The 12434-nt window shown below is 43.7% G+C and overlaps 1 protein-coding gene across 2 annotated transcripts in view; it reads left to right on the top strand.

Moving 5' to 3' along the window:
- Window positions 1-12434, top strand: part of PPP3CA (protein phosphatase 3 catalytic subunit alpha) — a 418818-nt gene that overhangs the window by 331993 nt on the left and 74391 nt on the right. For both annotated transcript variants that reach the window (XM_038769130.1, XM_038769128.1), the window contains exons 4-5: window positions 2670-2781; window positions 4632-4777. In XM_038769130.1, coding sequence (XP_038625058.1) covers window positions 2670-2781; window positions 4632-4777 — 258 coding nt within the window. The remainder of the gene's footprint in view (window positions 1-2669; window positions 2782-4631; window positions 4778-12434) is intronic.

Below are 12434 nucleotides of genomic sequence, written 5' to 3'. Positions count from 1 at the left end.
ATAAAAGTCTCCAAATTATAGAGAGAGGCTCTTTGCCACAAAACAGCAACCCGAATCTCCACCCAAAGCCTGTAGGAAACCCAGCTCTGTAAGCTCCTTTACATCAAGGATCTGCCAAGTCTATTGCATTGCTCTTGCCCAAGTGCTTGCTCCAATGCTGTGACAGTAACTGCTACAATGATGCCACTGATTGCTTTATTAATCATGAACAATCCTAGCCTGTCTCAAGATCCTGAAAGTAATATGGCCCACATAAAGATAGTGGCCAGGCCTCCACAGTATTAAAAACATTGCCTTGTTCCCCTATCACTTTTCCTTATTATTATTTCTTTTTTATGGTATCTGTTAAGCGCTTCGTATGAGCCAGGCACTGTACTAAACATTGGGGTAAGATATAAGTGAATCACATTGGACACAGTCCATGTCCCACATAAGGGCCCACCGTCTTAATCCCCATTTTACAGATGAGGTAACTGAAGCACAGAGAAGTGAAGTGACTTGCCCAGGGTCACACAGCAGGCAAGTGAGTTGCCCAGGTCTTTCTGACTTCTAGGCCTGTGCTTTATCCATTAGGCCACCTGGCTTTCCTTGGCTGTTGTCCGCCACTGGCTCTGGACCTTAATTGCCTCTTAAAAACCAATATTGGGCTCCCTCTCTCCATTCTTTTCCTCCATTAATGGAGGAGACATTAACAACTGCTTTCTAGGCAGGGTAGAAAAGAAGTTTTTTTTGTGGCCACTTTTCTCCTTGAGAAACAGTTGTACTCCAAGTGACTTTTCCTACATACTCCTGGAGGATTTGGAGGAGAAAAATATAATAATTAATAAAAATGGTGGTGATACTTGTGAAGTGCAATGTGCCAAACTCTGTACTAAGCACTGGGACAATCAGGTGTGCAGTCCTTGTCCCACATGGGGTCTACAGTCAAAGAGAGATGGAGACCAGGTATTGGATCCCCATTTTACAGATAAAGAAACTGAGGCCCAGAGAAGTTAAGGGACTGTCCCAAAGTCACACAGCAGACAAGTGGCAAAGTGGGATTAGAACCCAGGGCCTCAGACTCCCAGGTCCATGCTCTTTCCACTTGGCCATGCTATTTCTCATCTGAAAATTGAGAAGAAAAGAAACAGTTTAAAAGCTTGCTTGGGCTAAAATTGTACTTCAGGGAATACCAGGTGGCCAGTTCTCCAAAGAAGCTACTCAGCATGCTTTTCTCTGCGGAAGGCACTTGAATTTTCCTTAACTCATTCACTCATCTCCCTTCAGTTGGTATTGGGCAGAGCTATTTTCCCATAGATTCAATCACCTCCCAACACTTGGCTTGATATAAGGTTAAGTTCCTCTTTCCTCCTGATTTTGAGTCCTGTGGGATGGGTAAGGAAGAGTTAGATCAGGGTCCCCTATCAATGACAATAATAATAATAGTAATAATAATGATAGGGAAGCAGCATGGCTTAAAGGAAAGAGCAAGGGTTTGGGAGTCAGAGGTCATAGGTTCTAATCCCAGGTCTGCCTTGTATCAGCTGTGTGACTTTGGGCAAGTCACTTAACTTCTCTGTGCCTCAGTTACCTCATCTGTAAAATGAAGATTAGAAGTGTGAGCCCCATGTGAGACAACCTGATTACCTTGTATCTACCCCAGCACTTAGAAGAATGCTTTCCACACAGTAAGTGCTTAACAAATGCCATTATTATTATTATTATTATTATTATTATCACTATTAATAATAATGGTAATTGTGGTTTTGTTAAGCACTTACCTTGTGCCAAGCACTGAGGAACGTACAAGATCGTCAGGTCCCATGGGGCTCAGAGTCTAAGTAGAAGGTGGAGTGGATATGGAATCCCCATTTTGCAGATGAGGGAACTGAGGCCAGAGAAATGAAGGGACTTGCCCAAGGTCACACAACAGGGAAGCATCCTCAAGACTGAAATCTCCTTGTGGGCAGGGAATGAGTCAGTTTATTGTTCTGTTGTACTCTTCCAAGCACTTAGTACAGTGCTCAGCACACAGTAAGAACTCAATAAATATGATTGAATGAGTGAATGAAAGTGACAGAGCCTGGATTAGAACCCAGGTTCTCTGATTCCCAGGCTCTTGCTCTCTCCATTAGGTTACACTGCTTCAATAGGATAGTCGTGCATGTAAAATGGAAGCCAAGGTTTCTGCAGCACTTGGGCTGTAGAAATGTGAGAATGACGGTGCTTAGGAGTCTTGGGAAAAATGGGAAAGGAAGGGCTTACTGACATCACACTGATGGCAGGAATCGGGGGCCTCTTTATTGTATTAGGTGCTGAAGTACATACAAGGTAGTTGGGATGGACACAGTCCCTGTCCCACAAAGTACTCACAGTCTTAAGCCCCATTTTGCAGGTGAGGTAACTGAGGCATAGAGAAGTGAAGTGACTTGTCCAAGTTTACATAGCAGCTGATTGGTGGAGTTGGGAGTGGAACCTCGGTCAATGGCAAATAATCAGTCGATTGACTGACGTCCATTAGAAATTCTACACCGGTGAAAGAGTATAAACTTGTTGGTGGAATATCACAGAACCATACGGAGAAGAAGTGGGTGTGAATGGCTCTTGAATTGAGAAATGACCCTTCTGAATTATGCAAATCTTCATCGAAAATGTTCCTTGCTTTGACATTGCTTCCTTTTGTTTTTCAGTGTGTGCTATATTTGTGGGCCTTGAAAATCCTTTACCCTAAAACACTGTTTTTACTTCGTGGGAACCATGAATGTAGACATTTAACAGAATATTTCACGTTTAAACAGGAATGTAAGTATACTTCGAGTTCTTTACTTTGAATCTGCCTGATTCATAATTAGCAAGTAGCATTTTTTTCTCAAAATCAAACCAATCTTATTATATAAAGATATAGGGAACACGTAACCCAAAGACCAAAGGGTCTGTGACCTTATAATAATTTTGCTGCAGTCCCTGTTTCCTGCTGAAAAGTTCAGTTTCAATTTTTATTTATTGCATGATGCAACTAGTAGAGTCACCTTTTAACTAGTCTCTTATAAGCAGACCATTGATTATCCCAACATCCTGGAAATGGAATGATCTGGAGAGTCAGTTTCTTCCAGAAACACTTCCTGTGAAGCAACATGACACAGTGGAAATAGCACAGGCCTGGAATTCAGAGGACCTGGGTTCTAATCCCTGCTCCACCACATGCCTGCTGTGTGACCTTGGGCAAGTCACTTAATTTCTCTGCGTCTCAGTTCCCTCATCTGCAAAATGGGGATTCAGTATCTGTGCTCCCTCGAACTTCAAATCTGAGCTCCATTTGGGACCAGTTGATATTGTATCTACCTCAGTGTTTAGTGCAGTACTTGGTTCGTAGTAGACACTTTACAAATACTGCAATTATTATTATTGTTATTATATCATTTTTCTGGTTATCAGCTGCAGGCTCAGCCCTCCCAGCACCCCCCAAGGGTCTGAGAGCTGGCAGTGAGGATTTGGGGGGTCGGGTGTCTTGGCATTACGCAATGGCAACATGCCCGGACTGGAATTGTGCAGAATTGGAAACAGTCACACTTTGCTCTTTCCCACCACCTACATCCTGCTGTTCTCCCAAAAGTGGGCTGAGAAAGAGCACCATATGGGGTAAAGAATTATCTTATTTTCTTCATTCCCCTTGTCTGATGGGACTTCCCCCTCCTCCACTATCTCACTTCCCCTTGGGTTCTGTCTTTGAGCTGCAGGGATCATCAGCTCATATTGAGAACATACAGACCCTCCCTCTCCCCTGCCTCCTTCCTCCCATCTCCTAACAATAATAATAATAATAATAATTGGGGTATTGGTTAAACGCTTCCTATGTGCCAGGCACTGTACTAAGTGCTAGGGTAGATACAAGGTAATTGGGTTGGACACAGTCCCTATGCCCATGCCACATGGGGCTCACAGTCTTAATCCCCATTTTAGAAAATGAGGGCACTGAGGCTCAGGGAAGTGAAGCAACTGGCCCAAGATAACACAGCAGATGAGTGGCGGAGCCGGGATTAGAACCCAGGTCAATCTGATTCCCCCAGGCCCGGGTTCTATCCACTAGGCTATGCAGCTTTCCTGCCATACTTTCCCCTTCCTTCCTCTCACCTCCTCCCCATCAGTATAGATCAGTGGAAAGAATAATCAGGATGGAGCAAAAAAAGCCAATAACAAGGGGATATATCATCGATGCGGTGCTGCCCACAAAGCGATTTTGGATTTGGTTGGAGGGCTGCATGTAATAAGTGTAAGGTTATTGTGGAGAAACCCCTTTTTAGTGATCTCTTCTCCCAAGGGCTTAATACAGTGCTCCATCACTTGTCTGCTATGTAACCTTGTCACTTCACTTCTCTGGACCTCAGTTCCCTCGTCCGTAAAACAGAGATTGAGAACGTAAGCCCCATGTGGAACAGGGACCATGTCCAACCCAATTTGGTTGTATCCACCCCAGCACTTAGTACAGTGCCTGGCACATAGCAAGCACTTAACAAGTACCACAATTATTATTATTATGATTATTATTGATTGTACTATTTGAGCACAGTAAGTGCTCAATAAATGTGATTGATTAAAACTAACATGGTAGTCTTGGTTTTCTTTTCTTCCATCTTCTCCTGAACACCCTACAGGTAAAATAAAGTACTCAGAACGTGTGTACGACGCGTGCATGGACGCCTTTGACTGCCTGCCCTTGGCTGCCCTGATGAACCAACAGTTCCTCTGCGTGCACGGTGGCTTGTCCCCAGAAATCAACACCTTAGATGATATCCGAAAAGTAAGTCTGCTTAGTCCCCCAGGCAGGTCACCCAATGGCAGTCTCCTCCCCTCTGCTTTTGGGAGCAATTCTCTCTTCTGGGCCCGTACAGCCAGTCAAACTTATTCCTCCTTCTCCTCCTCCTCCTTTTCCTGGTCCTCCTCCTCCTCCTCTCCTCCTCCTTCTTCCTCCTCCTCCTCCTCCTCCTCATGCTCCTCCTCTTCCTTTCCTCACCCTCCTCCACCTCCTCCTCTCCCCCTCCTTCCTTCTCCTCCCCCCTCCTTCCTCCTCCTCTCCTCCTCCTCCTCCTCATGCTCCTCCTCTTCCTTTTCCTCACCCTCCTTCTCCTCCTACTCTCCCCCTCCTTCCTCCTACTCTCCCCTTCCTTCCTCCTCCTCTCCTCCTCCTCCACATGCTCCTCCTTTTCCTCACTCTCCTCCTCTCCTCCTCCTTCCTCTTCCTCTCCTCCTCCTTCCTCCTCCTCCTCTTCCTCTTCCTCTCCTCCTCTTCTCCTCCTCCCCTCCTCCTCCTCTTCCTTTTCCTCTTCCTCTCCTTATCCTCCTCCTCTTCCTCCTCTCCTCATCCTCCTCCTCTTCCTCTTCCTCCTTTTCCTCCACCTGTCTCACCTGCTCTTAGATTGTTAACCCCCAAAGGACGGGAGCCATGTCTGATTCTCCCCTGTGGATTTTCTCTCAGTGCTGAGTACAGTGCTCTGCACACAGTAAACTCTTAATAAATACTATTGCTACTCCACATTGTAAAGGACGTTAGGTTTTTGATGCCGTTGATGATGATTATTATGTTTGTTAAGTGTTTAAGCACTGGGATAGGTACAAGTTGATCAGGCCAGATACAATCCCTGCCCCCACATGGGGCTCAAAGACTAAGTCAGAGGGTGAACAGGTACCGAATCCTAAATTTAAGTTGAGGAAACTGAGGCATGGAGAAGTGAAGTGACTTTCCCAAAGTCACATAACAAGCAGTGGACAGAGCCAGGATTAGAATCCAGGTCCTCTGACTCCCAGGCCTGTGTTCCATCCACTAGACCACACTGCTTCTCTGTATCCTTTTTAATAAAAGTCTTCTTTTACACAGAGACAACTACCATGGTGCTCGCCCCCTCGAGACTCCCAGGCCCATGCTCTTTCCATTAGGCAACGCTGCTTCTCACAGCAAGATGATGATGGTGATGATGATAGGAGCATATTAGTTATCTTGAACTAGTAAGCCAGAAGCCTGTGGAGACGGACAATAGCTGCAGTTGAAAGAGTGGAAGAAAGCAGTCTTTGTTATTGTGGTTATTGAGAGAATTATGGAGCTAAATCACTCAGAGTCACTCTTCCCGGAATTTAAAGAAAGACGAAAGGTCCTAGGAGAGAAAGGGATAAAGGGAAGTGTGCTCGCTGCTCATAATAATACTAATAATTTGGGTATTCGGTAAGCACGTACTGTACTGGGGTAGATACAAGAAAATCACATCAGAGACAATCCCGGTCCCACAGCCTAAGGGAGAAGAGACACTGAATCGTCATTTTACAGATGAGGAAAATGAGGCCCAGTGAAGTGATAGATAATACCTGTGGTATTAAGTGATGTCTAAGTGCCAAGCACTGTACTAAGCACTAAGGAGGATGCAAGCAAATCGGTTGGACACAGTCCCTGTCCCACGTGGGGCTCACAGTGTCAATCCCCATTTTAGATGAGGTAACCAAGGCCCAGAGCAGTGAAATGACTTGCCCAAGGTCATACAGCAGACATGTGGTGGAGCCGGCAGTAGAACCCATGACCTTCTGACTCCCAGGCCTTTGCTCAATCCAGTCCAACATGGCCACTCAGCAGGGAAGTAGTGGTGGACGCAGGATTAGAACCCAGATCTCCTGGCTTCCAGTCTAGTGCCCTTTTTGCTAGGCCACACTATTTCTTCCTCATAGAACTAGGTAAACCCTATTGGCTGCAGCAGAGGTGGGAGGGGGGAAAACGGCTTCTTCAGATATGTCACTGCTCTCATCAGTCAGTGGCCTTTTCATTCATTCATTCATTCATTCATTCATTCAATTGTATTTATTGTATTTATTGTATTGTATTGTATTTATTGAGCGCTTACTGTGTGCAGAGCACTGTACTAAGCGCTTGGGAAGTACAAGTTGGCAACATATAGAGATGGTCCCTACCCAGCAGTGGGCTCACAGTCTAGAAGGAGGAGACAGACAACAAAACAAAACATATTAACAAAATAAAATAAATAAAGAGTAATAAATACGTACAAACATATATACATATATACACAAGGCATCCCTTTTCCCACAAGTCATCTTGCCCTTAGCATTTGATTTTGATATTGTATTTGCTTTTCACCCCACCCTCAACCTCACAGCACTTATGTATATATCTATAAATCTTTATTATTATTATTATTATTATTATTATTATTATTAAGTGTTGTCGAGTTGTTTCCGATTCATAGCGACTCCATGGATATAATCTGTAAATTACATATTCTGAATTATTCATATGTAATCATGTCTGTCTCCCCCTCTAGACTGTAAGCTAGTTGTGGGCAGGGGACGTGGCTACCAACTCTGTTGTACTCTCCCAAGCACTTAGTGCGGTGCTGTGCACATAGCACTCAGTAAATACCGCTGACGATGATGATGATAATATCATCTTCCAATGCATATCACATCCAGCTCGTTGGGAAGCAGTATGGCATAGTGGATAGACCATGGGCCTGGGAATCCGAAGGTCATGGGTTCTAATCCCCTGCTGTGTAACCTTGGGCAATTCACTTTACTTCTCTGTGCCTCAGTTATCTCATCTGTAAAATGGGGATTGAGACTGTGAGCCCCAAGTGGAATAGGGACTGTGTCCAACTCAATTTGCTTGTACCCACCCCAGTGCTTAGGACAGTGCCTGTCACATAGTAAGTGCTTAACAAATATCATTATTATTATCCATTCATTCATTCAATCATATTTATTGAGCGCTTACTGCATGCAGAGCACTGTACTAAGCACCTGGGAAGTACGAGTCAGCAACAGATTGAGACAGTCCCTACCCAACAATGGGCTCACAGTCTATTATCTTCCCCATAGAGCTGTGTATGGTGTTTCTGAAAAGACAAAGAAGCAGTTAGGCCTAGTTGGTAGAGCATGGTCCTGGGAGTCAGAAGACCTAGGTCCTAATCCCAGCTCTGCCACTTGTCTTCTATGTGACCTTGAGCAAGTCACTTCACTTCTCTGTGCTTCAGTTCTCTCACCTGTAAAATGGGGCCTAAGACTGAGCCTCCTGTAGGACAGAGATTGAATCCAACTTGATAAACTTCTTTCTACCCCTGCACTTAGTACAGTGCGCATAGGAAGCACTTAATACCGTAAAAGGAAACAAATAAATTAAATAATTAAAAAAAGATTTTAAAGATATGGGTCTTCCAAGTTCTCTGGAAGGGTCGTGAGGAATTGTTAGCTGATGATGATCTCTTCATTTCCTCAAATTAAAGTAATTGTTCAACTGGGAAGAGGGATTCATTCATTGTCGTATTTATTGAGCGCTTACTGTGTGCAGAGCACTGTACTAAGCGCTTATGGGTTTTGACTGTGGCCATGGCAGCTCATGCCCAAGGGAAAAGGATCTGTATGGGACAGGGATTCTGCTCATGCTGATTTCTTGGTTTTTTTAATGGTATTTTTTAAGAGCTCACCATGTACCAGTCTCTGTACTAAGAACTGGGGTAGTTACAAGTTAATCAGGTTGGACACCGTCTCTGTCCCACATGGGGCTCACAGTCTTAATACCCATTTTATAAATGAGGTAACTGAGGCACAGAGAAGTGAAATGACTTGCCCAAGGTCAGCCAGCAGACAAGTGGCAGAGCCGGGATTAGAACCCAGGTCTTTCTGATTCTCGGGCCCGTGCTCCATCCACTACGCCAAGCTTACTAGCATGGCATGTAGTTATTGTGCAAGGGGTTGCCCTCTTGGAGTCCCAACTTCCTGAATATTGGGATGCCAAGGGATGATATATCAGAGACAGGCTGTGGAAGGGATCGTGTCTGCCAAATAAAGAAATTGGACTCTTCCAAATGTCTAGTGCTCTGTCCATTATACCACACTGCCTCCAGCATTCAGACAGATATAAGGTAAACAGATTAGAGACAGTTCCAGTCTTACATTGGGTTCACAATGTAGGAGCGAGAGGGGGTACCATATCACCATATCATAGATAATAATAATAATAATGTTGGTATTTGTTAAGCACTTACTATGTGCAAAGCACTGTTCTAAGCACTGGGGAGGTTACAAAGGTGATCAGGTTGTCCCACGGGAGGCTCACAGTCTTCATCCCCATTTTACAGATGAGAAAACAGAGGCTTGGAGGGGTTGAGTCATTTACCACAGGTATCAGCCAGCATATAAATGATTGAAGAATTGAAGAAATATAAGGTTAGAGCAGAATAATTCAAACAGATTGGTGGCGGGAGGGGGGGAGGCGCCAGAACAAAAACTTAATCCTTCTGGTTCATCCAAGCTTTTGGTTCATCCAAGGAAGACGGAATGTGTGAGTCCTATAATAATAATAATGATAGCATTTATTAAGCGCTTACTATGTGCCAAGCACTGTTCTAAGCACTGGGGAGGTTTACAAGGTGATCAGGTTGTCCCACGGGGTGGGGGTGGGGGGGGGGCTCACAGTCTTCATTCCCATTTTGCAGATGAGGGAACTGAGGCCCAGAGAAGTTAAGTGACTTGCCCAAAGTCACACAGCTGACAGTTGGCAGAGCCGGGATTTGAACCCATGACCTCTGACCTCTGACTCCAAAGCCTTTGCTCTTTCCACTGAGCCACGCTGCTTCTCTATTTCTGTTTCCGTGTTATCCTGAACCAGGTGGTAGGGACCCGAGCTGCTAATTGATTTTTCCATTTGGTAGGTCAGAATGGTCCCATAGTGAGATCTCTTCAGAGTCATTTTCTCATTTAATCAGAATTATGTTCCGTACCTGCGCGTCCCTGCCGTTTGTTCAAATCTCAGGAAAACGCAGTGTTCGTTTAAATCTCAGGAAAACGCAATGTTTGTTTTTTGGGGGAAGATTTAGCCTCCCAAAGAGATCTGTCGTAACGAACACTCGTGTAATCAGCAGGTTGGTTTGTCTCCTGGGCCAGCGACTAAGTTTCTGAGCACAGAGAAGCCAGCAGACACTGAGCAGAATTAAATTGATCTGGGAAGTTTGAGATCTTGTGGTGAACCAAGAAATCTGCGAATTTTAGGTAGAGTCACTTGTCTGCTGGTGTGACCTTGGGCAAGTCACTTTACTTCTCTGTGCCTCAGTTATCTCATCAGGAAAATGGGGGTTAAGACTGTGAGCCCCAGATGGAACATAGACTGTGTTCAACCTGATTAGCTTGTATCCATCCCAGTGCTTAGTAGAGTGCCTGGCACATAGTAAGCGCTTAACGAGTACCATAAAATAATAATAATAATAATAAATGTGGTATTTGTGAAGCACTTACTATGTGCCAGGCACTGTACAAGGCGCTGGGGTAGATAAAAGATAACCAGGTTTGGATTCAGTTCCTATCCCACGAATTGTACTTTCTAAGCGCTTAGTACAGTGCTCTGCACACAGTAAGCGCTCAATAAATACGATTGATGATGATGATGATATAAGATAATTAGATTGGACACAGGCCTTGTCGCACATGGGACTCATAGTCTAAAGGAGAGGGGAATAGATATTTAATCCCCATTATACAGATGAGGAAACTGAGGCACAGAATAGGGAAGTGACTTGCCAAGAGTCACATAGCAAGCAACGGGCAGAGTCAGGATTAGAACCCAGGTCCTCTGACTCCCAGGCTCGTTTTCTTTCCATTAGGAAACAGGGCGTCTCTAGACCTACCTGCCGATCCCTAAAGATCCCCCATAACAAGAAACACAAAACCCTATTCTCTTCAAGAAGCTCTAGACAAGGTTTTAAAATGGGAATTAGAAATGAATTTGTGCATTTCCACTGGCTTCTAACAAAAATGAATTTGCTCTCTAGCATAAACTGTGAAATTATTCCACCGTAAATTGTATTCTTTAATGGCATCCAGGCCCTAAGTTCAAACTTTCCGACATTAATAAGAAAATAGGTCCTTCTCTCCATCTCTGCCTCCTTCCTCCTTGCTAACAGCTCCTTATTTCTTCAGAAAGAAAATCCGCATCACACATGATTTTCCTCTGCTGTGTTGTGGTTACGAAAGCATTCATTATTTATATTTCTGAAGCCCGTTAGAAATCTAGATTTGCCATGAATATTTTATGGCCTACATAAAGGTAGAAAATGCAGAGGTTCTTATCTTATTACAGTTTCTTAATTGAGTGTTGAAAATGTGAAAAATGGCTACACCATTTTCTGATATCAGTGAAAAAAAGACATGTCGCTAAACCATTACTTACACGACCTAGCGTTTCCCAGGTACAGTTGAGAGTTTGATAGGCTATCAGGCTGATTAATGCACATGCCTGTAAAGGACTTTCTTTAAGATTAACATTTGCAAATTGAAGAATATCAAGTCTTAATGGTTTATCTTTGGTGTCTTATCCTTGGCCTTTTTCTCAGTGTCTTATGGTAGAGTCTATGTCTTTTTAACACAATGGAAAAAAGAACAAATTCTTCACCATAAATGAAGTTAAACTGAGGGCAATGAGGATTTTGAAATTACCTTTCTAAGACATGTATCTTAGATATCTAAGCTGATGGTCCCTTTACATTGAATAATGCTTTTTTTCTTAATTCTAGTGTTAAGGTCTTACTTTGTGTTAAACACCGAGGTAGATACTGGATTAGTCATATTTCTTTCATTCAGTCATATTTATTGAGCGCTTACTGTATGCAAAGCACTATTGTAAGCCCTTGGAAGAGTACAGTATAACAGTAAGCAGACACATTCTTTGCTCACAACAAGGTAACAATTTAGAGAATCAGTGTGGCTTAGTGATAGAGCATGGTCCTGGGAGTCTGAAGGACCTGGGTTCTAATCCCAACTCCTCCATGTGTCTGCTTTGTGACCTTGGACAAGTCACTTCACTTTTCAGGGCCTCAGTTATGTCATCTGGAAAATAGGGATTAAGAGTATGAGAAACCCCATGTGGGACAGGGACAGTGTCCAATCTGTTTAACTTGTATCTGGCCTAGCGCTTAGAACAGTGCTTGGCACCTAGTAAGTGCTCAACAAGTACCATAATTACTATACTATTATTAATATATGGTGTATATTATTATCATATTATTAGAGATGATGAGTTTACAGCCTAGATTATCAGATCAAACACCATACCTGATCCAGTCTAAGAGGGAGAACAAGTATCTTATCCCCATTTTGCAGATGAGGAAACTGAGGCTCAAGGTCACACAGTGAGTCTAATGTCAGAGCCGGGAATAAGACCTCGCTCTCGCAGCTTAGTGCAGCTCTCCATTCATTCATTCAATTGTATTGAGCACTTACTGTGTGCAGAGCACTGTACTAAGTGCTCAGTCAGTATCATCGATTGATGTCAAAGCTGGAGCATAAAATATTTAGTCTTCCACCTATCCTAGCGTTCTGTCAGCCTAAAGTACCTCAAATCAGGCTTCATGGATTTTAATGTGCCAAGCTCAAAACCCAAAAGTAAAGGAAAACCATCCAAAGCCTCCCCATTT

The sequence above is a fragment of the Tachyglossus aculeatus genome, chromosome X5, assembly GCF_015852505.1.
Source record: "Tachyglossus aculeatus isolate mTacAcu1 chromosome X5, mTacAcu1.pri, whole genome shotgun sequence".
NCBI classification, from domain to species: domain Eukaryota; kingdom Metazoa; phylum Chordata; class Mammalia; order Monotremata; family Tachyglossidae; genus Tachyglossus; species Tachyglossus aculeatus.
The sequence above is the reverse complement of the archived record's forward strand: the minus strand, read 5'-3'. Positions and strand labels throughout refer to the sequence as shown.